General features: G+C 45.1%; 1 protein-coding gene and 1 long non-coding RNA gene across 3 annotated transcripts in view; one reads left to right on the forward strand and one right to left on the reverse strand.

Moving 5' to 3' along the window:
* The window catches only part of PARVA (parvin alpha), a 63467-nt gene extending 58261 nt beyond the window's left edge, over positions 1–5206 (forward strand). For both annotated transcript variants that reach the window (XM_086891983.1, XM_023929130.2), the window contains exon 13: positions 421–5206. In XM_086891983.1, the coding sequence (XP_086748109.1) occupies positions 421–497 (77 nt within the window). In that variant the 3' untranslated portion in view covers positions 498–5206. The remainder of the gene's footprint in view (positions 1–420) is intronic.
* Positions 5207–18677: 13471 nt separating this feature from the next.
* On the reverse strand, positions 18678–24231 carry LOC111930852 (uncharacterized). The gene is made up of 3 exons (XR_002865340.2): positions 23316–24231; positions 19854–22133; positions 18678–18921 (listed from the first exon to the last, which is right to left on the reverse strand). It is a non-coding gene; the product is annotated as an uncharacterized LOC111930852 (long non-coding RNA).
* Between the last annotated feature and the right edge of the window lie 1419 nt (positions 24232–25650).

Genomic DNA, 25650 nt, shown 5'->3' on the forward strand with positions numbered 1-25650 from the left:
CAGCCCAGAACCTGCCAACTCCTACAATTCTTACATGAGGGGAGGGTCCCATTGGTTACTGGCTGATGACTTTTGTCCCCAAATCGTTACTTTCCAGCCACAACTGACTGAAGATGGAGCTGTCTGAGAATGTGTAATCCTGAGCACACCTTGACTCAGGAGCACCTGAGCTTGGCTACATTTCAACATCAGCAGCAGTAGCTATTTGTATCCCTAAGCAGAAGTGATTAAGACACCAAGCTCTGAGTTGCCAGCTTGAAAATTGTGTTTTATTGATATTTCTACTCTTTTTTGCTATCCTTGTGCTCTAATGTTCATGGGTACTAATGTGAGCAAGGGAGAGAATGGGCACTTTATTTTCTGGAAAGCGTTTGGAGCTAATGAAGTTACTAATTTGTTTTCCCTTGTCTTTTTTCCTAGATATTGTAAATTGTGACTTGAAGTCTACACTGAGAGTACTGTACAATTTGTTTTCCAAATACAGGAACGTGGAGTGAAGAATTGATTTGGGTCACAAAGGAGTGTTAACAAAGAAAACATCATTACTAGCAGATCTTTCCTCGGTATTCCTCTGCATCTCTGTCCTAAAAAGAACAAAAAAAAAAAGAACAAAACCATTTACCTGAAGAATTTTTCATTATTAGTCGATTTTTCTGGCACTACTATTTTCATAGTAGATTTAAAACCAATATAGGTTATAAAGAAAAACAAAAGGTTTGGGGGAAGATATCTGGGTATATTCTGGGAGCCTCTGTTGTCTTCACACTGTTTTTCACAGGGGAAGCAACAATGAAAAAAAAATTATCAAGTTTAATTCAAATTAGCCTTTGGAGCTGATCATAGGAATATTCTGTACTATGTTATTATTTTTTGCATATATCTTTTGTTTAATCTGGGAAGGGGAAGAATATTTTCTATCCATGGTAAGACAGTTCCATTCTAATTGTGAGGAATGTGCATGGGGAGAAACAGTTAAATACACTTGTTCACATAACAGCTGAAAAGAAGAAACTTAACCTGGTGAATACATAGTTCCAGTGCCATTTCAGGGCTTTAATTTTATGGGTACAAACTGAAGTGGCTACTCATTCCTTCAGACTTACTATAATGTGATGCTCTGTTTCAATATGTGCTATTGAGCATTCCCCACTTTGCAGCTTTTCACTTGTTTTTGTTCAAGGCAGAGATCTTTTTGCAAAGAACACTTTTCAGGAAGACACACCTGTATAATGCAGCTTTTCTATAGTATTTGAATTATCATATAATATTAGAAAGTAGAAGAATGGCTTGTTTTTATTTTGGCAGTTTAATCACAGGATTATCAGATTGCAAGTTTAGATTGATTGCTGAACAGAATTTAGAATTGTCCCTTTGGTTGATTTTATGATGAATGTACGTTGCTGCATATGCATGCAATGTACAAAAAATCAACGAGTTTCTATGTTCAACACAGAAAAATAAGATTCACTTTCTGGAAATGGCCATAACTACTTCCATCTGCTAAGATTCCATTACACTGTAAAGTTCTTTGGTGGTTTTACATGGCTACAGAGATTTCTTTTATTTAATTAGCTGTTACCTGTTCAGTTTTAGCTTTACCAAAGACACAAAAGGGAAATGGGAGTTGGTTCTCCCCTCAGCCTGGCACCAAGCTCCAGCTGTGCTTCCAGGGGAAGCTGGTGGAGACTGCCTGGATCATTCCTGAAACAAAGCACCCACTGCAGCCACAAATTCTGGGTTACCCAGTCAGGGAGAGGAGAATCCTCGGGCTGGAATTCCTGGATAACCCTTCAGGAGCTGGGAATGCTCAGATCAGGAAGGAGCTGGAATTCCTGGATAACCCTTCAGGAGCTGGGAATGCTCAGAGCAGGAGGGAGCTGGAATTCCTGGATAACCCTTCAGGAGCTGGGAATTCTCAGATCAGGAAGGAGACTTGCTGCCAGCCATGCAGAAGTGGCTCAGGCCAAGGGAAGAGCGACCTGTGAGCTCTGGAATGTTCCTCAGGAGGAAGGCAGGGCTGGCCAGGGCACTCAGCAGCAGCTGGATGTCCCTCAGGATGGGAAGCATCACCCAGCTTTCCATTCCCCAGGGCTTTTTTCACCTTTCTTTGGTGCAGAGCTTTCCAGTGCAGCATTAGCACAAAGCTAATTATTGTGTGTCTTTGCTAAACACCAACTGATGTTTACTAATAAGGTGATACTGATTGCTGGGGGGCTGCAAAATTATTTTTCTGAGAAATAATAGGAACTTTTTCAAGGGAAAGTTAGTATTCAATTCAAAGGGCAATACCTGGATGTTCTCTGGTCTCAGAAATTATCTGATTGTAATAAGCACTCTAAATATCTTTATTAAAATATTTTCTGACCTGTGTGTTTTTAACTGAGATTCTGAAATTAGAAGTACAGAAAACAGCAGTTATTTGCCCTTTACAGGGAGAAATAGCTGGACATCTTGACCTCAATGAAAGTGAACATTTTGTCTTTAATATCTGAAAAGCTAAAAAATAGGAATTAACCAGACATTTTTTTAAGCAAACTGAGACAGAACTCCTCACGTATATAGCAGCAGCAATTTCAGCTTATTTTAATGTTTAACATGCAATTTTTCATTTGCACATCAAGCAGTAATTGTAATAGCTAATTAAAAAACAAACAATGTTCTTTCTGCAGACCATGCTCAGCTGCAACACCTTTACATTTCAACAGTGCCAAAATATTTCGATTGCCTTGGTTTTCAGGAGTGCACTTTCTTTAAAGAGGAGATTTATATGTGTAAAGTGAACAGTGAAACTGTTTCCTTTGCCTGGACTTGAAAATAAGTATTTCTCGTGCTATAGTGGTATAACATTATTGGAGATTTATCTGTCAGACTCCATTTCCATCCTTCTAAAACATGAAACTGAGACAGAATTATTAAAAACTCGTGCTGAAATGCAATTAGGCAGAACCATAGAAACATTTAAACAATATCCAACCTTTCCACAATTATCCATCCTATGGTAAGAACATATCTAGATTAAAATCTGCTATATAAACAACAGTGTCCTGCGTAAATATAGCTCCATGTGATGGTTTTAACACTTACACACAAACACTATATGCTGCCATGTAGGAGTGGGTCACTGCTTGTATTTTTGACAGTGTAGATTTAACTAGCTATCAGATAAAAGCGAAATCTAATATAGAGATTATATCTAATATTTATTGCCTTGATTCAGAATATAAGAGAAATATAGAATAGTGCTGTAGACAGCTTGCTTTTCAGCAGTTGGTGTTGGCCAGCCCTTCCCTTCAGGGAAGGGAAAAGTTCTCTGGGCCCAATTCTGCCACCCCTAGTTCCTTTTGTTCTTGATGCACAGCAGCACTGCTGAGAGCAGAATTGTTTAAATTTAATCAGTCCCAGGTTCAGTTGTTGCAAGTGACTGAGAGGACCCAGACAGTGATGTGATGAGTGATGGAGCTCGTGTCAGGCACGAGCAGCCAGGGGAGAGGCTGGTTGCTGCAGTGCTCCCAGGGAGAGCTGCTGCTCTCAGGCTGCTCAGGAGAGCCCTGGCCATCCTGAAGCCAGGCAGGGGAAATCCAGGGTGCTGCCTGAGGGTCTGGTGCTGGATCCCTGCCTCTTGTGCTGTGTCACACAAAGCCCACAGGCAGCTGAGCCCTCCAAAAAGTCACCAACTCCTGGCCTGCCCTGAGGAGCAGCAAGCCCTGCTGCTGCTGGGGCTCTGTGCTCCACCTAAAGAGGAGTTTTCTGTGCCTTCTGACCCATCCACTGCACCAGCAGTGTGGTATCCAGGCTCCTTTTGTGGCTGGAGACGGGCATCCCTTCCCTGCTGATGGATCCAACAAACTTATTGTTTGGTTGTTTGCTTGTTTTTAAAGAGGAGCTACAGATTTTTCATCGTGTGTTTTCAAAATAATTACCCAAAATCCTGATACCTTGAGGTCAGCTCCTTCCAGATTTCTTTCTCAGCTGACTTGCTGTTATTTGCCATGAGGAACAAGTGCTATAAAAAGGAACCTTTGCATAATTTTACCCGAGCCACGCTCGTAAAGCCCAGAATTGGGCTGCTCTGTATTTCTGATGGAGTCCAGACAAAGCAAGTTAACTATTAAATGAGCTGGCTGCAGAAAATCCATCTCCTAGTGAGGAGTGTCTGGGTGTTACAGAGGGTGGCAGCCCTGCAGCTCCAGAGCTCAGGAACCCGAGTGGGCCCCCAGGAGCTGCAGAAGCTCCTGATCTGCTCCAGGGGATGGTGGAGCAAGGGCCAGGAGAGCAGCAGAGCTCTGTTTCCCTTGCAGGGCTGGGGCATGCAGACCATGATGCTTGAGGTAAATGCTACTTGCTTGACTTTTGTTCTTACTTTTTATTCTGGTTTTAGTGTTTCAGATTATTTTAGCTGACACCTTACTGCAAGGCACAGCGTTGTAAAGCAGAATGGCTTTCAGAGTTTATTTCACTAGAGAAAGGTAGATGTGATATTTAACGTCCTAGGTGCCAGCCTTAGGGCTAGCTTTTGTTACTCTTGTCTTCCTCTCAAAACAGCCTTCATGAATGGCCAGGCATCCAAAGAGAAAACAGTGCCTTGAGACCTCTTGCAAGATTTTTACACTCTTACCTAGTAGACTTTGGTCATTTTATTGTAAGAATTAGTGTTGGGCTTTCTCTTTGCAGCCAAAGCCCAATTACAGACTGAAGAAATTACAATTAGTTTGCCTTAAGATGTTTTATTTTGATTTGTCACATGAAAAATTGAGATAGCATCACCAAAATTTTAAAATTAGGCATACCTCAGCATCCACAGATTTTCCAAAGAGGTTTTGAGTCATTCAGCATTTACAAGGGCTAATTTTATGTATTCTGAAAATATTTTGTGTGACTTCCTTTCTGCAGTAAAGAGATTTTCTTTTCTGTCTAACAGTTTAATACCATGCACTCTGCAACAGTGCTAGTCATTGAAACATTTGGTCTTCAATCTCTATATCAGACTAACTGAGAAAAAAAAAGAATTCTTTCAAAATTTGCTAAACATGTATCCAAAAAGAATTATTAGTTTAAGTTAAGCTGCATTGCCTACAAGTGCAGAGTTAGTAGCTTTCACAGAATACTTGTACTCTGTAAGTAAAACACTCTCTTGCTGATTTTTTTTCCCCCTGTGCTTTTTCTGGAACCTTTTGTTATGATCCACAATAAAATCTGCACCTGAAAACCGAGGCTGTGTGTTGTTGTTGGGTGGAAGGATGAGCTGTCTGACAGAAATCCAGGGAGGCTGTGTGTTTTGTGTTCTCCAAACTTGGCGACCTCTGGGTGCACCCAGCCCTTCTCCAGCCACCCCTGTCCGTGGGTGTGCAAGGTGTTCATTGTTCTGTTCCCTGGGGGCTGCTGACAGCTGAACGTGGGCTGGCAGAAGCAATCCTGTAAACATGGCTTTGGAATGATGAGCAGCAGCAGGTCAGGAAAATGCTGTCTTTGACTCCAAGGAGCAAAGTGCTACCTTCACTTTTAGGTGCTGAGTGCTTCAGTGGGGTATCTCAGCTGGACAGAATGCAGTTCTCTGCACAGCAATTCTGTCCATTTCAGATCGAACAGAATGGTAGCAAAACACTAAAATTGAAATTGTCTTGTCCGTGTCAGGAAAGAATTGCACTTAGGAAGATTCTGAGATCTAGCTTTTTACAAACTGGTCTTTGTTGCAACCCTTTAATGCAGGGGCTTGGATGCAGAGCTTGGAGCCAGTCCAGGATATTGGCATCTGAAGTGCTCCAGATCACCATTTATAGCCACTGAATTGTTGGCCTGGGTCCAGAGCAGGTGTTTGATCTTTAGGTCTGCTTGTAAAGCTGAAACCACCAAGCAGAGCTGCCTAATCAGCAGGGAGCACTAAAGACAGGGTGAGTTTTAATGCCAGGTTCAGTCCCAGTCTGTAACTCAGGGCTGGATAGGAGCAGTGCTTAGGATCCTCCTTAACCCCCACCACAGGCACTCGGAGCTTTTGTCCTGAATTTCATGGGTTTGTCCTGAAGAGCAAGTAGACTTGTTCTTGCACCACGGTCCAGCACAGAGGCCAGGCCTGGCTGCTCCATCACTGCTGCTCCCACAGAGAGCAGAGGATGTGGGTTTGGTGTCCTGGGAGTTCTCCTCCTCCCTTCTCCAGTCCTGCAGAATGAACTGAGGGGGAAACCGTGTTTCCACACTGGTTGGAGGGGTGCTGCTGCTGCTGCCTGAGCTGAAGTTTCAGCTCTGTGTGGAGTAACTGCACATAAACTGAGACAGGAGAGCAGGAGAGGGAGCACAGCTGGTGATCAGCTGTGGAAAAGGTGGAAAAGGCTTTGGGGGAAGAACCTGTCTTCTGGGCCTCCTGTAAGGCCTGCTTCTCTACCTCAGTCAACCAAAAGGTGTTGAAATTCCCATCAAAACACATTTTGGAGAGAAAACTGGCTGGCATTACTTCCCTGTGTTTCAGTGTGAAGTTCCTGCTGAGCTTTACGTTCCCTGCTCTCAGGACTCTGCACAGTCCATAAGAGATGATGCTCTGAAGGATGAGGCTGATGAAGTCCTTGTCCTGAGAGGCTGCCAGGAGTGGGAGAGCAGCTGGGACCTTCTCCATCCACACACACATCCCGTGTGTGGCTCAGGGACCCAGTGCCCTCCCTGTGCCTTTGGGCTGTGCTGCAGAACAAGGGGCTGGAAGTGGCCAGAGGGGCTGTGTGGGCCAGTGCCAAGGGCAAAGGGCTGCCAGCTCAGCAGAGTTCCACATCTCTCTGGTGGATGTGGCTGGCCACTGGGGCAGGGGAGGTGTGGGTTTCCCAGGGGGCTGGGGGAGGAATCCTTTCCCTTTCCCTTTCCCTTTCCCTTTCCCTTTCCCTTTCCCTTTCCCTTTCCCTTTCCCTTTCCCTTTCCCTTTCCCTTTCCCTTTCCCTTTCCTTTTCCCTTTCCCTTTCCCTTTCCCTTTCCCTTTCCCTTTCCCTTTCCCTTTCCCTTTCCCTTTCCCTTTCCCTTTCCCTTTCCCTTTCCCTTTCCCTTTCCCTTTCCCTTTCCCTTTCCCTTTCCCTTTCCCTTTCCCTTTCCCTTTCCCTTCTTTCCCTTTCCCTTTCCCTTTCCCTTTCCCTTTCCTTTTCCCTTTCCCTTTCCCTTTCCCTTTCCCTTTCCCTGTCCTGCCAGGGGTACAAGCTGCTTGAGACTTTCCTCCCTGTGACACTGAAACGCTTCCAGGGGCACACTGTTACAATAATGGAGCTTGGAACGCCTGGGTCCCACATTTCTAAACATCTTTCTGAGCTGTTTGTTACAGCCAGGACAGCCAGGACGTCACTAGAGCAGGTGTGTGTTCTCAGTGGATAAAAACCTTGTACCTCTACCACTGTCTGAAACCAGCACTCGCTCCACTCATAACCTCCAGCTTCATTTTTTCCTGTTATCAGGACAAATTAACCCATTAGCTGCACAGACTCTATTGTGAGTCAGAGGTATATGACTCATGTGAATAGAACCCATTTCTATTCTGGTTTTAATTAACTTGGCCTCCACCCAAATCCTCCCTAGGAATGAAAGATACTAGATTAGCTGAAGGGTACAACACATTTTTATGGTTTGTGCTAAACTTACATGTGTATTTTTACGAGATAATGCTACCAAAAAAAAGAGATTCCTATGAGTGCACTAGCCTGAAAGGTAAGTGACAGAGCTGCTGTGTGTGACAGACTGTTCAACTATTGTAATTAATCTGGTTGGTTGGTTTGCCTAAAGAAATTCAGAATTCTAGTACATTGGGAAAATATTCCCAGTCTTGATTCAGATAAATGGAAAATGGATTTGTGGTGGTTTGAATTTCAATAGAAGTACAGCCCTAAGGTGGCATTTCCCATTGTGATTTTAATAATTTTGCTGCCTGAGAAGCTTTTCCTTTCTTTCTATAAATATGTAGATAAAGTGTAAAGAATGATTAGTTCAGTATCCTTCTCAGTGTTTCAAATTGCGTCATTGTGCCTTCTCTTTATGAAGCAATACTAAAAATCAAATAAACTCCTCAAATTTAAATTGTGGGGAGGGTAATCTGGGCCATTACTTCTGTCAAAACAGAAGTGATACTGATTATTTTTACACGACTTTAAAAGAACCAAAAGAAAAACAAGGAAACAAAACCACCCCTCTCTAATCCTGACAGAAATCCAAGTGTGACTCTTGTCCCTGAACTTTCCTCATGGCACTTTAGGGACTGGTGATGAAGTGGGAATCAGGAGCTCGGTGGAGCCCTCCCACCCCAGCACAGTCTCTAAAGGAATGAGCACAGATAAAAGCAGAGAGGCTGGAGGGAAGGGAGAATACAGAACGCAGAAACGAATCTTTCTGTGATCACTTTATGGTTTGCAGCGTGCTCATACAGCACGGGAAGGGTGCACAGAAACCAACCCAGACCGATAAATGAACCAGGAGTGTGCTCCATGTGCCACCAGCTGTCTGCTGACTAATAGCTGAGCTTTCTGCTTTGGCAGGTCCCAGGTTACCTGGAGCATGACGAGGAGAGCCGGAGGGAAAAGGTCAGGTTTGAAAAGAGCTTTAGTTGGAGGCGCTCAGAAATGAAAACTCGCACGTGGAGCACTGCTTCCCCGGCTCTGCAGCCCCTCTGTTTAATTCCACAGGCTTGGAGCACTTATTGGAGATGTGCCCTCAGCTCTGCCTGCTGCCAGTTAGCCCTGATAAAGCCCTAACTCACCTCCTCGTTGCCTAAGTGGTGACATTAAGACTTTCATCAAAGCAAGGAAATTAAAGGCACGTAGCAGACTGGGCTTCATTTAGCCAGAGCTCCACGTCCAGACCCGGAGATTTTTCTGTCCCCTGTGCCAGAGAGGCAGTGTGGCAGTGAGCTCTTGTAATCTGCACTTCCCAATGGCTGCAGAAACTTACCCAGCTGGGAGGAGGCACAGATTTACCTGCTGGTACTGCAAAGTTCTGCTGCTTTTCAGGGACGTGGGTATTCCTCAGCTGGACGTTTTGAACTTCTGAAATTCCCTTGCTGATAACTGGACCCTGCTTTTCGTTTTTCCTTTGCTACAGTGGATTTTTTTATGCCACCATTGGTTGAGGCTGAGCTCCCAAACCTGTCTAGATTCCCTTTTTTATGCTAATATTAATGTCCCACCGTTGGACAGAGCTCCTTTCCAGGATCCCTAAAGCACTGTAGATGTGCACCAGGGTGCAGAGGATGATGTGATGGTTTGGCAGTGATGGGTAAGTTTCTCTGAGTCTGCTCCCCCTCCTTTGGGGATATTTGTGCAAGGAAATCTGCATCAAACCTCAGGATGTTCCTGTTACCATGCATAGGAAAGATGCAGGGCTCTGCTTCACCCTGTGCTTCAGGAATGGTTCCTTGTGCCACGAGAAGGGGGAAGAAGAATTTGTGCCCTGATGTGAGGCAGAGGATGGATCTTGCTGGGCACAACAGTCCCAGCAGCTTCATTAAAATATTTCCCAGCAAACCTGTAATTTGCCTTCTGAGCATTTAGAGGAATTTAAGCTGAGCTTTCTTGTGCTGCTGTGTTCTCCAGCACTTCAGCCCCAGGAGTCTCCTGGTCCTCTGTTCCCCCCTCCAGTGTGACACAGCCTCACCCCCTAATTTTGGTGTCAACAGCATGAACTTGTGCTGCTCCTGAGGCTTCTTCCCAATGGCTCAGTTACCCAGGCAGGCCCCTGGGATGGGGAATGAAACCACAGGAGCACCAAGAGAAAACTGCTGCCTTAAGTCAGACAGAGTTTTCCACTAGGTGAATTCCCCCAATTAAAAATCAAGATTTGTTCCAAGCAATCAAGACACGCCTGTTATTCAAGCACAACTTCTCTTTTATTACTGGCTGATTAAAACTTACCATTCCCTATTAATCAGCATTTCTTAATTAAAATAAAATTCCCAAGGCCTGGTACAATTCCACCACCCACAATCCAGGTCTGTGCTGTTCATTTCTATTTACACTACATATTGCTAGGGCATGTGGGATTGTATTGCATGCTGCAATTATTTTCAGGGAGGACTGTGACACTTGGCCTTGATCTTGTCTTTCTCTAGTACAGAGCACTGTAAGTATTCTATATTTATTTATAACTTGCTGAGGGGAACAACAGAGGCTGCCTGACACTGTGCACTCTCTTCTTCTTTAGATTGTAATTCTCGGATACATCTCTCAGGAATTACAGGGAGGAGAGCTTTGCCATTTGGAGAAAAGGTCTTACAATTTAATCAGAATACAATTTTAGCCAACCAGCTAGTTCAATCAGCCAGTCCAATTATGGCGTGGGTTGAGCAAGGCTCTGTGCTCAGGGTTCCCTGGAGCTGTTTTTAGTTATGAAATCAAAATAAGAAATTAGGTCAGTTATACTCTATAGACTCCTAGTCCTGCAGCTCTCAGGAGTGCACAGCAGCACTTCAGGCTTTGCCTGAATTTGAGTTTAGCATCTCACTCTCTGCTGGGCCTTGCCAGGGGTTGAAAGCTGACTGGGAGTGCCCATTCCAAGTGACAAGATGCAAATGTGCTTGTCCCAAACGTGGGACAGAAATCCCACTGCAGGCCAGTGCTGTCAGTCCCGTGCTAGAAGAGCTGCAGCAGCTCTCCTGTCACCATCTAAGAGCCACAGGTGCTTTCCTGGGTGCCACTGCTTATTGACTGACCCTCCTGAGATCTTGTATGAGCCTTTGTACCAAATTTTTCCTAACTACTGTAACCCTTGAAAAATCCCCAGCCCCCTTCCTCTGTCAGTACCTTCCCACCCACCTCATTTTCATGATGTCCCTTCTCCCTGCTGAACCCAAGCACTCAGATCCAGCTGATCATGCCCCCATCCTTTCCAAGCTGCTCTTGGACACCACACCATTCCTCCTGCTTTTCTCCAGACCACATAAAAGGGTTTCTTCATCTGGCTGCATGTAAGAACTGATAGAGCTTCTGTCTGCTATCACCAGCCTCTCACTGTGCTGTGTGGACACACTCAGGACAGCCCCTCACTCACCCTGCTCTGATGTTAAAGGTGGCATTGAGAGAATTCTGTCAATCCCTTCTTGCCACAGCCCAGCACATCCTGCCATGTGATTTCCAATACCTTCTTCCTTTCTCCTAAGGATTAAGAAGAATGCCCAGTTTCTGAGCTGGGGAGCAGGCTGTGGGCACTGCTTCACCCGTGGCTGGTCAAACACACGTGTCTGCTCTCACACACTGAGCTTTAGTGCCCTCACACCGTGGCTCCATGGCTCTGCCCCTTACACTGCAGAACAACATCAAATCCAAAATGTGCAGGGAAAACCTCAAAAGAGCCCGAGTTTGGATAGCTCCCAAGTGTTTGGATGTCTTACAGAAGGCAGAAGAGAAAACAGATCCATGGAAGTGCTGTTGTTCATCGCCATCCCTTTAATTCTCTGTCCCTCTCTATGTAAATGGCTGTAGCCTTAAGCCACTCTTTCCTCTCCACCTCTGCATTGCTGCTGCACATTTCTCTGCATGCAGTGCCAGGGATGCACATTGTTGAAAACACTCCCCTTGTTACAAAGTGGACATGGGATTTGAGCCATTAGCTGTATTTCTTATAAGTCAGATTGAAAAACAAACCAAACCAAACCAATAAAATCCAAACCCCATGGGGTTTACAGGTATGGGGAAATGGAACTTAGGGAATTAGGATGTTGCACTGCATTTCTGTCGATGTGATACTGTTGGGTTTTAATCTCCCATGAAATGAAACTGAGTGATAAACCCTGCTTTTGTCCTAGCAGTGTCATATTCCTGAGGACAGCTTTATCCACAGATCCCACTGAATCTTCCCCTTTTATGAAATAAAAGCTGTGTTTTTGCATGTCTAGAATGAATTCCCCTGCTCTGCAGAAGATGAGGCTCCTTTAAATCTTTAAATTTAAATTCCCTTCCCTTTAGCAAGTCCTGTGTGCTCTGAAAGCTCTGCAGGCTTTCCAAGACTCTTCCTCCTTTCTGCAGAGCCAGCAATTGTCTTTTCCCAACACCACTGGGCCCGGCTCAGGCCACACTTCCGGAGAACAGAAATGATATTTTCTGTTTAACAAATGTTTATAGGAATTTATCTGCTCTGGTAAACGATCTGCTGAAGTAAGTAGATTATATGGTATGATCTGAATTATTCAAAGAAGCCAGAGATGTTTGTGTGTAATGTAATGAAATAAAACTGTATCTAAATATGTACTTTGCTAAGTTGCAGTTAGATTTTAACATTTGAGAGTGATTTGGCATCTAGGACAGCATGAGAATTAATTCCAGAACCGAGATGTAATCAGTTCACCTTTCTTGGCACTGTGTCTTGCTAAATGTAAAAAAAAAAAAAACCCTCTTTTCATTTACTCTATAATTATCCTGGTGTACTCTTGAATGAAAGCATAGCAAAGATCACATTTCTGGCACATTTGGGAGCAAAACAGTTAAATTGCTAACAAATAATGTTTTGTAGTTTGTATGAGAGCCAAGAAGATTAATGAAATGTTCATGAGAGAGTCTGGCAAGTGGCCACATTCCTATGGGAACATTGCTGTAGTGAGGTTTAACGGAGCATGAGGGACATTAAGAAACAAATGTGTGGGAGTTTTAGGGTGAACTGTAAATGATAAGAATCTAGTAAAACTAGATATCATGGATTTTTGCCTTTGAGGCTTTCCACTGGGTCTGTGAGGCATTTCTCATCCTTGTCTGAAGGCTGTGAGGAAGAGGAGCAAAGTGCAGCCTCCTTGGGTTTTTTTAAGAGCAGCTGTCAAACACTTGAGCTCCGCTGACTTCTTTGAATGTTACAGCAGATGTAAACTCATTAAACAATTGGCTACAAGAAATAAGTCCCCCAGCCTGACTGGAGTTTTTGTATAGAAACTCCTCAATTTACTGCTTAATCTGCCAGCCTTCCCAAAACTTCCATGTGCTTCCAATGGCAGAAAGTGGGGTTAAATTCATTCTTCTGGAGAATTGCTGCAGTGTTGTTTCTATTTCTGCTGCTCCCCCACCTCCTGTCTCTGCAGCAGTTGTCTCTGAAATCCATCCTCATCGACCCTGGCTGTCCACCAACGTGCTGTTTCTGTTATTTGATGTTACTTTTAACCAAAGAGAAGAAAACAAGCAAAGTTTCCTGTGTTTCAGAGAAAAAAAGAAGAAAAAACCACCTAAACCCAAACAACCTTCTTTTTAGCAGATTGCTAACAGTGACCAAACACTTCCCTTTATCACACCAAAAGGAAGGAGCAATGGGAAGGTGTGGATTTCCCTGGGAGCAGGAGCTGGGATGTGTGTGGCTCCAACAATTCCTTCCTAGAGGTTTTCCAGAAGAGCTGAAATATTAACATTAATATTAATATTAACATTAATATTAATAATAGTATCAACAATATTAATATATTAATGATATTAATGATATTAATGATATTAATGGTAATAATAATAATAATAATAATAATAATAATAATAATAATAATAATAATAATAATAATAATAATGCTCGTCGCTGGTGGCTGACAGCTATTGAGGAGCACGAAACCTGTGTCCTTACTTACCTTCCCACTAGATGGCAATGGTACATGGAGTTACCAAAGTGTGCTTTGGGCGAGGAAACCTTGAAAAAAGAACATTTTCTCCTTGCTGAGAGTGTCTCTTTCCAGGAGAGCAGCTGGGCTGGCCCCATGTGCTGCAGCTCTGAGCTCCCTCTCTCCAGCAGCTAAACCAATTCTCTGTTTTTGCCTAACAAATGCAATATCCAGGTCTAGGATGTGAGTAATAAAGCTGTTCAAAAGCCAGCAGAGAGCTGTGGTGATGGGGCTGTCCAACACACCGAGCTTTGTGCTCAGTTTTCCTTTCTTGCTGGATGTGACACTTTTTTGGGTACTGAAATCAGCGGCCAAAGAGTTCTTGAAGTCATTCCATTCACTCCAGGAGAGCTGTACTGGGGATGGAGGTGGATCAGGGATTCTGCATGGCAAAATTAAGAGTGCACACTGCTGTGTGAGGAGGTAAAACAAGATTTTTTTCCCCTGTGGTGAGTCAGAGCAGCATCCAAAGCAGGACTCCTTTGCAGAAGCTGCTCTCAAAGCCATTTGGAGGTTTAACATCCTAAAGGGGGAGATGTTGGAGGAGGAGGGTGAGAGGGGAAAGAGAGGCACCAAAAAGATAATTTTTTAGAATGTGCCTGGGTTTGTGAGGAGATGCAGCAGGCAGTGGGACAGAAGGGAGATGTGAGCTGGTGACTTGGCATCTGGAGACCATTTGAGGCCTGCCTGGAACTCAGAGCTGCTTTTCCTGAAGGTTGTGACAGCTTCTTGTGATGCACATCAAGCATTTTCCAGTGAAACTGCCCAGGGTGCCCTACCTGAGCACAGGACCCATTTCCCAAAGGGGGAACCTGTGCTTGTTCCAGTGCTCTGATTGAAGGGAAATCTAAGGAAAATCTTTCACACCTATCAATGTGGAACATTTGTCCTGTGCTAGCCATGTGCTTCAGACTGGAAGCTTTTTAATAGGTACCACCTACAGCATTTTCAAATTTGTTTCATGGTAAGACAGGATCAAATTCAACATACAGCAGTTTAACTGCCTCCTAGCCAGAATGCTGTCCCAGCAAGATTAATGAGCAATGTACATTGCTGTACAGAGATTTGGGGTTAATTCTGTTTTAACTTGGTTTTGTATTAACAATTCATCGTATTACTGCTCTTATTTACATCTGTTTCTGGTTGTAGCAGGGAGCAGACAGTTACATTATTGTCAGTGTGACTTTTGGAAAGGTTTTGGTGGGTTTAGTTCTTGTGTTATGACTGCTCATGACTTCTGAAATGAAGCACTTACTGAAGGTTGGGCACTGAACCATGTCTCCAGCAACAAAATTATTTCCTTTCATTACCCTGCCACCATGTTTCCATCCAGACCGTGGCTAATTCACTTGGACTTTTCAGATATTCCCACTTCACTGCCAGTGTCAAGCATTCCCTAATGCCTGGCTTCCAGGCAGGGTCAAGCAGGAGACTGAAGCAGGAGGGTTGTGGTGGTGCCTGGTCTCATGAGATCTGAGCTGCTGTCCCACATCCTTAAAGGCCTCGTGCCTGCTTGTACAGGTGAGGTGTTCAAACACAACTGCAGAACCAGGCTTTTGTTTGTTCACAGCCCTCTGGATTGTTATTCAGCATCCTTGGAGGCCAAGGCCTATGAACATCCTCATCCTCTAAAATTTGGCTCCTCACCAGTTCCTGGGGATGTTCAGCAAAGACCTTGCCCTTTGCTCCTGTCCCTGCAGGACCATCACACATCCTGAGCTGTCCCTGCAGGGCCATCACACATCCTGAGCTGTCCCTGCAGGACCATCACACACCCTGAGCTGTCCCTTTCCAACCCTGCAGGACCATCACACACCCTGAGCTGTCCCTGCAGGACCATCACACATCCTGAGCTGTCCCTGCAGGACCATCACACACCCTGAGCTGTCCCTTTGCTCCTGTCCCTGCAGGACCATCACACACCCTGAGCTGTCCCTTTCCAACCCTGCAGGACCATCACACATCCTGAGCTGTCCCTTTGCTCCTGTCCCTGCAGGACCATCACACATCCTGAGCTGTCCCTGCAGGACCATCACACACCCTGAGCTGTCCCTGCAGGACCATCACACACCCTGAGCTGTCCCTTTGCTCCTGTCCCTGCAGGACCATCACACACCCTGAGCTGTCCCTTTCCTCCTGTCCCTGCTGGTTTCTCTCCTGCTTTGTCCAGCTGTTACTGAAGGCTTTGCACAGCAGTCTCTTCAGGCTCCCTCTGAGATTTTGGGGGGGAAGGTAAAATGCCACGTTGAAACCTTCCAGACTTGGAAGCTCTCCTCAGATTCCTTGCTGCCTGATGTTTTAGTCCTGAGAGAGAAATCTGGGCATAGAACCCCTCTCTGGAGGTGTCAGGGAGGCTTCCAGAGGTCCTGTTGTGCTTCCCAGAAGCTTCATGGTTACAGCTGTGCTACATCAATCCCTGGGGCTGCTGAAACATCACATCTGCACTTGGTGGACAGGACAACACATCACATTCTGCTAGTTAGGAAAAAAGAGGATTTTTGTACAGGTCAGCTCTCGATGAGGGCTCTTTGCAAAAGTCCCAAAATACTGGCAGAATTAATATTACTCATGCTGTCGAGCTCAAAGACCATGTTTTTTAGGACAGAACTCCAAGAAGGAGAAACAAGCAGTTAAATCCTATGACCAGGTCCCATTTTGTCAAGTGAAGAGAAATGGATTTCATCCCCTGCTGTAGCAGACCCAACCACTCTTGTCTAAGTGGAAGCTGTGGCAGGGCTTTAAGAATGATGTTCCTGGATTCTTTTTTTCTTTGTTTTGTTTTGGTGTTTGGGGGTTGGGGTTTTTTGTTTTGTTTTTTGGGTTTTTTTGCATCTATTGACCTCTGCCAGCAAGTGAAAAATGCTCTTTGGGCATGAGGAAGTGGCAGCTCCCCATGTGTTACCCTGTCATTACCCAGATTGGTGCATGTGGCTCTGCACAAACCAGACCACTTGTCACTGTGTTTCTGATGACCAGACAGGCAAAGGAAGAAGAAATTTTTCTTCTTTTCCTTTCTTCAGAAATTCAGAGTGAAAGTGTGCCACAAAGTGTGGAAATTTTGTTCTAGAATACTTTTGTCTCTCAGGAAAAAAAATAAATATTAATGCCTCTTGCAGGACCTGTGTTGTACTCTTAATTCTGAGCATCTGTCTGACATCCACTGTTCGACCAGAAAGCCAGAGAATAAATTCTGGAGCTTCCAGAGAAGCCAGGAGACCTCCTGTAGCCCTGTGGCACAACCAGACATCTGAGGTGGCTGTCTGTAGGGTGGCTGTCCCAGCTCAGCTGGGGCAGTGCTGCTGAGGAACAGGAAAAACCCCTTTCTCCTCCTGCTGGGAAGTTCATTTCAGCTTTGTCTCATGCTTTTTTTTTCCCCTAAAACCTGTTTTTCTGCCTCACACCCTGACAGTTTTATCTCCTGGATTACAAATCAGCTGTAGGAAATGCAATGGTCAGGTCTTATTCTTGGACCCCTGCACAGAGCTCTAAACATAGTCAGGTACATAAAATAAAAGATCACTAATGTAAGTTAACAGCATGGATTTTTAAGGTCTGAGTCATTATTTAGCATAAATGTCAACAACAATCCTGCTTTTGATTTAATGAGAACTGTGTACTCAGACCCCTGGGTCTGATTTTGTCTTGTCTCAGCTTTATCAGAAATTATTTCATGTGTCAATACCTTAATGTGTCGATGGTGCCATACACAGAGAAAACCCAGCACCACACAAAACAAAGTGAGAGCCCTTGTTTGCTTCTTGGACTTCATGGCTGAACAAACTCAGGCACATTCTTTTCTATTTACTTTGTGTGTCTGTACAAATTCACTGAGCTCAAGGGAAGGAACTCAGTTAAGGGCAGAAACTTGGAGGAATATGATGAATTCTCTCAAATGAGGTGTGTCCAGCCATAGCACAGGGAAGAAAGGACATGAAACTGATTCAGCTGGTGCATGAGATGAGGATTCACTCAGGTCTCCCTGAGGACTGGCTGGAGGCAGGACTCCAGAGGGGGTTTTGCTTGGTTACCCCCAAGTTTTGGGGTTTTTTTGTGGTTGCTGCAGGAAGGTGTCACAGAATTGCTCTTGGGCAAGAGCCCACTGCCTGTTAATGCCCACTGTGAAGAGGAGGTGGGTGATACATCTACAGCTAAGGTTTCCCAAAGTAATCTCTACTAATTAGCCAAGAAAATGAATAAGAAATATGTTCTGTTCCTCGGAAGGCTCTAATCCCTCTTGACTGAGCAGTATTGAGCAATCCTATCAAAGAGAATGTATTTTTGAAGCAGTCCTTGGGGCAAAATTAGACCTTCAAGAATAAGAAATAATGAGAGTTGTAAGGGGGAGAGGATTTTTTATTTTTAGAACCAATATTAAAGAAGAGCCTTTGCTTCTGAGTCAAGTTCCCATGCTTTTTCATTATGTTCTTTGGCTGAAGTGGTCTTTAGATAACAAACGTGTCAAGCTGTTCTGTCTCTCTAAGTTAGAATTAGGTTATGTCTGTGCAGGAGAAAGTTTTGGAATAGCTGCAAAAACAATTACAACGCTGCTTGATTCACTGATGATGTTAATTGTAAATCCATATTAATCTAGGGCTGGGCAGGAGCTGCCAGGAGGATTCATTTTCCATGTAGCACCACAGATGTTTGTCTCCTTTCCCTTTTTCCTGGTGCCTTAGTCCTTGGATATCCCCAGTATTTTCTGAAAGCATGAGCAGTAGCCTTAAGCAAAGTTGCAGTTGATAGGAAGGTTGCAATAGCCTATATAAGTCTCCTTACATGACTTCAGCTCTCATAAAAGCAGCTCATAATATTTTAATCATAATCTGGAAGTACTTGAATACTAACACATAGGAAATACTGGACCAACAGTTAGTTTCTTACTCAGGAAACTTTTTTAGGATGAATATTTTATTTATTTTATTTTATTTTATTTTATTTTATTTTATTTTATTTTATTTTATTTTATTTTATTTTATTTTACTTTACTTTACTTTATTTTATTTTATTTTATTTTATTTTATTTTATTTTATTTTATTTTATTTTATTTTATTTTATTTTATTTTATTTTTTAATGTGATTCTTAATAAGGAACAGATAAAAATGGAAGATTTTTTTTTAAGTCCATTTAAAAATCAAGATTTAAAACCAATCTTGGTATATTGATGAAATATTAGAAATTTTATTAGAGAAAATCAGTTCTGTGGTTGTGAGTCTGGTGAAGGTCCTGATGGATGTGAATAGGGCAGTTTTTATTCACAAGCATCTTATTTGTCTCTCTGCAGACTTGGGGAGATCTTGCTGTTCCAAAAGATGTTTGAATCCCATTTTCTCCCCGGGCATAAGAGCTCAGAAGCTGGGGGAGGGGAGGGAAGTGGTTAATGAATAGCAAAGATGGGTGCAAATTCATGTCCCAGAAGTTGAATAGAGATCACAGATCTTCCAGGCCCTTCTGTGGCTGGCACAGACAAAGGAACCACTAAATTGTTCCTGTGACAGAGACTGCAGAGCCCTGAAAGGGTCCCATTAAATGTGCTTTTACCCAGTTTAGGGCTGTAATTGCTGATGCAAGGCACTTGGCACAGCCACTGACAGTTCATTCATAACTTGGTGGTTTCTCCCTTAATAACTTACCCCCTAATTAGTTCCTGTGAAGGTACTTTATGAAATCATAAAGTCATATTCTTTGTGACTTGCCCAGCATCGTGCTGGCCTCCGAGGACTGGGAGTCCCCATCCTGCTGAGCTGGAGCTCAGAGCTCCTGGGGATCAGCCCTGAAATGAAATCTGGGCCAGGACAGCACCCCCAGCCCCCCCAGCAGCGGAGCTGGAACCCCTCCATCCCTGCCATCCCTTGGGGTGACACCGTGTCCTCCCCAGACCCAGGTGAGATCTGCTCCCAGGAGCTGACCAGGACTCCTTTTGCTGGCCTGTGGTTCCCTCGAGTGCTTCCAAGGAAGTCAAACATATCTCCTGCAGCTAATCTAAGGATAAACTGGCTTTCATTTTCTGCTGTGCTCCCCAACCCTCTTTTCAATACACAAAGATAACAGCTGACTGTCACTACCGTTGTCTTGCTTTTGTTTTGGGCTGTTCAAATGAATTTCCAAGTCTCTGACCTTCTGCATCAGCAGCACCATCTGCTTGAGGGTGACATTTTCTTCATCTTGGCAACCAAAGACTTGGAGTCACAGTTCTTTACGCTCCTTTTTACCATGCAGCAAAAAGAACCTTTTGAAGCAGGAAAAAAACCCCAAACCACACTTTTGCTTTATTGTTCCATGCTTACCTGTGCCAGGATGCCCAGTGCAACCACCCAGAGCTAAGTCCCCTTCCAGAACAGATTCAGAGCTGGCTGGTGTCTGCCCTGAGACCACTTCAGCAGGATATTGTCCTGCAGGGGCGCATTAGAATTAATTCATTAATTAATTTGAGATTCATTTTGTCTTATCTCACGTATTTTGCAAGGGCTTTTTTTCCTTCTCTAGAGTTAGGGGTCTGAACTCCAAATGCATCTGAAGTTCTCTAAAGGACCATCCCTGGCCCACCAAGACCACGGGAGAAGTTTATGAAGCTCGGGTGAGTAAATGGTTACTAAAGGCTTCTCATCGCTCTAAAACGTATCCAAATGTCAACACAAACCTGGAAATCTTTTTGCCAGGTCTTTTTTTTTTAGTCTCAGTCACAAGCTTCCAGGAAATGCAGTTTTTTAATGCTTTTTAGCTAAAGGTCCCATTTAGCCATTTAATTTGTACCTGAATATTTCTGTAATGAGTAACTCAAACAGATGCACTACTACTGCTACTACTACTACTACTACTACTGCTACTACAGCTAGGTCTCCATCAGTTAACCCAGGTTTCTTGCTGTTACATTATTTATTAAAATGTTTATTTCTTGAATTGAAATTTGAGATACCTGTTAACACATGTTATGAGCTGAACAGATGGCCATATATTTCTAACTCTAAAAAACACGTTAGGCTGCCAATACAGCTGTCCTGCCATCCAGAGGAGTCATAAAATTTAAAATATTATTTTTTTCATAAATATTCATCACGGATTTTCTGAAAGGCAGGTTTTGTTGCCCCAGAAAAATGCTGACTTTCATAATACTCTGCTGGAACATTCCAAGAGGAGACACAACTGCAGATCAAATCTAATTTGCAGAGCAGCAGCTTAAAAACTGTGAGTTTGGATGAAGTGATGATGAAGTGATCAGAGCATCACACGGGCAAGGGGTGCAGAGCACGAGGTGCTGGCAGAGCATCTTTTGCCTCATCCAGTGCAGTTCCTGCCTTGGAGGTGCCTGGTGAGAGCAGGGGAGGGCTTGGCTGAGGATTTCCCTGGGAAGGGGGAGCTGAGGGGGTGTCAGGGCCCAGGGAGTGTGCAGAGTGCCCCAAGGTTGGAGGGAGCAGGAGCAGTGCTGGTGTTTGTGACGGGTCACAGCTTGGCACGCGCCATCAAAGCGCCTTTTTTTGTTATACTAAATGTTTTTATTATTCTTTTTTTACAGGCGTTAGGGGATTTCTGTCAGCCGGCTGCAGCCGTACCAACACTGAAAATAAGAGCTTGTTTTGTGGATCAGGGTGCTGGTAAAGGTCTCATCCTGGCTGCCAGAGGTGGGGAGCAGGGTGCCAGGAGCAGCTCAGCCCACGCTGGCATGACAGGAGCACAGAGCAGGTGAGAGTTCCTCTTCTGCAGCCCAGGGGTTAAAGGATTCCTCTGAAATCAACCCTCCAGCTGGTCCCACAGCCAGGATAAAGCCCACATTTCTGCAGGTTCCACCAGAGCATTTCACAGTTATCTGAGGGTTTTCTTCCTGCTATCCACCGCCAAGAAGCGCACTGAGACCTGTTTGTGTGTGATTGCAGTAAAGCAGCCTGTGGCTCCTGGGGGAGGAAATGCACCGTGGAAAGTTATGGACTGCAGAACCTCGTTACTGCAGTCACCCAGAGCTGCTCCACTTCCCTTGCAGGGCAGGGAAATGCCAGCCCTGCTCTGCTTCCCTCCATGCCTGGAGCAGGGATAAGAGGCTGCAAAGGGCTGACAGCAGTGTCTGCACAAGCTGAAGCTTCTTCCTCGTCGTGGGAATTCGGGAGCTGGGCTGCACTGGCACCGGAGAGGCCCCTGGTTTGGCAAGCCAGCCCACACTGTGGGCTAGTTACCCCTGCAAGCAGCTCAGGGGGTGGCAGTGAAGGGTTCCCAAGGCAGACTGCTCCCCTGGCTCTCCCCTGCTCTGCAGCTCCAGGAGGGATCCCCTCCCTCTGCTGTGGGGCAGCACCAGGACACTTGAAGAGCTTTGGGGTGAAACTGGCCCCTTCCATGGGGAACTGTGGGTTAACACTCGTCTGAACACTGATTTTGGTTGCAGATGTTAAAGCTGTTGTAGCTGGAGTTTCACCAGGAGGCATTGTGGGGGTGCCTTCCCAAAAGATGTTCCTGTTGAACAAATTTGGGCTGCTGTGCCCAGAACCGAAGGTGGCAGCCTCAGTTTGAACCTGACATCTTCTGAGACAAAAAGCAGTCTGCATGTAGACAGAGGAGGACTTCAAACAGCTCTGGGGGATCTACAGATGAAAGGAGGAATCTTTAATTAGATTTTTTAGAAGCACAATAGTGGGATGTCCTCAGGATCCCAACTCGCAGCTCAGCTGGGCTGGGCAGCTTGGGGGAGCAAGAAGTGAAAATATGTTTACACTGTAGCCAATACAGGAGAAACAATCGGAATTAAATGATGTGTGGTAGCTTTTCTGTGGACTTTCCCTTGGTATGTTGTTAGGAAATGGGCCAGTTTCAGGAATGCAGTTGTTAATTTTCACTGCTACAGTGGGTAAGCTGATAGCCTTTCCAAGAGTATGGGGCAGTGTTCTGGGGATAGAACCAGACCACACTGACTGACACACAAAGAAATTGGCTCTTAAGAAACCAGAAACGTTTAGAACTGCAGAACTGTGGGGATTTCAGAAAATCACTCAGTCTAGCCCTGCACTGCAATGGGATCAAATATTCCCAGACCTCCCTGGCACATCCTGACTTCCCAAACCCCCCCGTGAAGGAAGCTCCACCAGCCTGTTGTGCTGCCTCAGCACAACAAATGACAATATTCCACCTGAGAGCTGCACCCAAAGGTCCTTGTGGCTCCCACCCAGCTCTCAGGACTCTGTGACATCTGTGAAATTGGCTAAAGTGTGTTTTTAACTTAAAATTTAGGACCTTTTTAGCTAGAGCTACACGAAGGACCCACTAATGCAAGTGAAAGCAGGGTTCTCTTCTTTCTGATGGCATTTCTAAGGCTACATACAGGCTGGAAAAACTCCCAGGTACAGTGATGTTACTGCTGCATGGAGAAAATTAGATCACATACTTCATCTTTTCTCTGAGAGTGTTGAACATTGCCTACATTTGTATTGTCTGGAAATAATAAAAAGAACTTGATAGCAGGAGAGGGTGCAAGGTTCTGAAACCATCTGTCACATATTTTAACACATATACAAGAGACTTTTGATGTAATTTAATTATTTCTTTCCCGTGCTTTCAGTATTGCATCTCCCTCATTTTAACACCAAAAGAGAGCTTTCAGTACATCCCACATCCACTCAGGGATTACCTGAAGCTGTACAGGTAAAAACAGCCTGCAGCTCTCACCTTCTGCCTCTCAGAAAGAGCAGAACCCCGCAGGAGGAAGCAGACTGCAGCCCCTCTCTGCTTCTGCTGAAAACAGGACAGCTCTTTGCCATCACTTTCCCTACCTGAGGGTCTCCAAGCAGCTCCAGAGCTGTGCCTCCACCCAGCCTGAGGGGCCTGAAGATCTGTTCTGTTGCACCATGTGCCGTAGCTGACAGCAAGGTCCCATATCTTCTTCTAGAACCCCTGCTTTTAAGGGTGTTTTCTCGCTCTGTGGATCGAATAAACCAGTTTTGCAATCTGCTGCAGGCCCCACCCTGCCTAACCCTGGCTAGTTAACCTGTAACTGATTGCAAAACTGGTTTGAGTCACATGCTGAAGAGAGAGACATAAATTAGGTTTTTAATAGCTCAGCTCTCCTCCTCGCCCATACCCTGAGCCCTGAGCTGTTAGCGGTGGTGCCACGGAGGAGCCCAGCACGTGCCATCCATGTGCCACTCTTTAATGGAGCTTTCCATGCTTTTGGGGATTAAAAATGAGGCAGAAATAGAAGTGCCTCCCCTGCTGCAGCCTGGATGCCAGATTCATTCCCTGTTTGCAGGATTCATTCCCCGTTTGCAGGATTCATTCCCTGTTTGTAGGATTCATTCCCTGTTTGCAGGATTCACTCCCTGTTTGCAGGATTCATTCCCTGTTTGCAGGATTCATTCCCTGTTTGTAGGATTCATTCCCTGTTTGCAGGATTCACTCCCTGTTTGCAGAATTCATTCCCTGTTTGTAGGATTCACTCCCTGTTTGCAGGATTCATTCCCTGTTTGCAGGATTCATTCCCTGTTTGCAGAATTCATTCCCTGTTTGCAGAATTCATTCCCTGTTTGTAGGATTCATTCCCTGTTTGCAGGATTCACTCCCTGTTTGCAGGATTCATTCCCTGTTTGTAGGATTCATTCCCTGGATGCCAGATTCATTCCCTGGATGCCAGATTCACTCCCTGTTTGCAGGATTCATTCCCTGTTTGCAGGATTCATTCCCTGTTTGCAGGATTCACCTGGATGCCATGGACAGCTCTGGCATCACTGAGCACCATGGCCTGGCTGCTGTGCACTGCCTTGCTAAGCCACTGCTCACATTTCTGAGCCAGTGCTCTGAGGGCTTGGTAAAAGCCACAAACCCTCCCAACCTGGGCAGCAGAACAAGCCCATGTCCCAAACAAACTGCTTTTACTCTCTGTGTTCCACTGGCCTGAGTTAAGGAGGCGGGATAGACAGCAGTCACCCAGAGCAAAGGCAACCAGGAGGTGTGGGATGTGTTCCACCTGTAGGATGTTCATGGTGATGTGTTACTGAAACAACTCCATCCCCTGCAAGTTTCTTTCCCTGTTTGTTTTGCCATAATTGCCAGGGATGACAATGTGGAGTGAGTGAGTGAGTGAGTGAGTGAGTGAGTGAGTGAGTGAGTGAGTGCTCCTTCTGAGCAGTTGTTCCTTCCACCTGGCTTTAGAGCTCACTTTGCCTCTGGCCCTTTTCCAGCCTTTAACTCTTTCCCTGCAGAGGGGAGCAGAGCAGAGGGAGTTACAGTGCAGAGCTGTGTTTGTGCCCAGTTCCAGCCCAGGTGAAGCCAGCATTACATTTTTCCCTGGCTGTGTTGAGATGGGTACAGCTGATGGAGCCCCCTTGCCCCTCTGAAAGGTGCACTGGTGGCTGTGCTCCTGCTGTCGTGGGAAGGGGGATTGTATCCCATTTCAGTTCCCAGTTTGGAGGGAAATATCCTCTCATGGCTATAATACCCACTAATCTCCAGAACTGGTGGGACAAACCCACTGCTTTCTTCTGCCAGGAGCACAGTGAAAGACAGTTAATATCTCTGGAGGAGAAGCTGCCATTGTGCCCCAGAGCTCCCCTTTTGGCTGCTCTGTGCACCTCTCATTTACCTGTGCTGGGTGCCCCTGCCGAGCACCTGCCTCTCCCCAGGCTGGGGCAAACACGAGAGCTGGGGAGGCTCCTCCTGGAGAGCACCTTCCCCACTGCAGGGAAAACATCTCCAAAAGGAGTGAAGGGAAAGATATTCTCATGGAAAAACAAAAAAAGAAAAAGGTGGTTTTGTTCAGGAGGTTTTGTTCAGGTGATTTCTTGTGTGGCTGACTCAGGTGAGCAGAAGATTTTTGTGCTGAGGGGTGGCAGAGGGTGCTGCTCTGGCAGAGCTCAGCCAGGTATCACTGCCCTCTGCCACAGGATCAGAGGAGGAAACACTGCCCCAGGAAAGGGTTACAGGCTTCCAGTTTTGTCCAGCTCCCACCCAGGGTTTCTTCTTTACTTGCCTAAAAGCGACTCAAAAGGCTTCACCTGCCTACAACTGTGTACGTAAGGCCATTATTATCAATAAATCAAACTGCTCCCCACTGCATGTGCTTGGAAGGAGTTTCACAGTGCTGAATGCTCTACTGCAGCTGAGAACACAGCC

Source organism: Cyanistes caeruleus, chromosome 6 (genome assembly GCF_971803275.1).
Source record: "Cyanistes caeruleus chromosome 6, bCyaCae1.hap1.1, whole genome shotgun sequence".
Taxonomy (NCBI): domain Eukaryota; kingdom Metazoa; phylum Chordata; class Aves; order Passeriformes; family Paridae; genus Cyanistes; species Cyanistes caeruleus.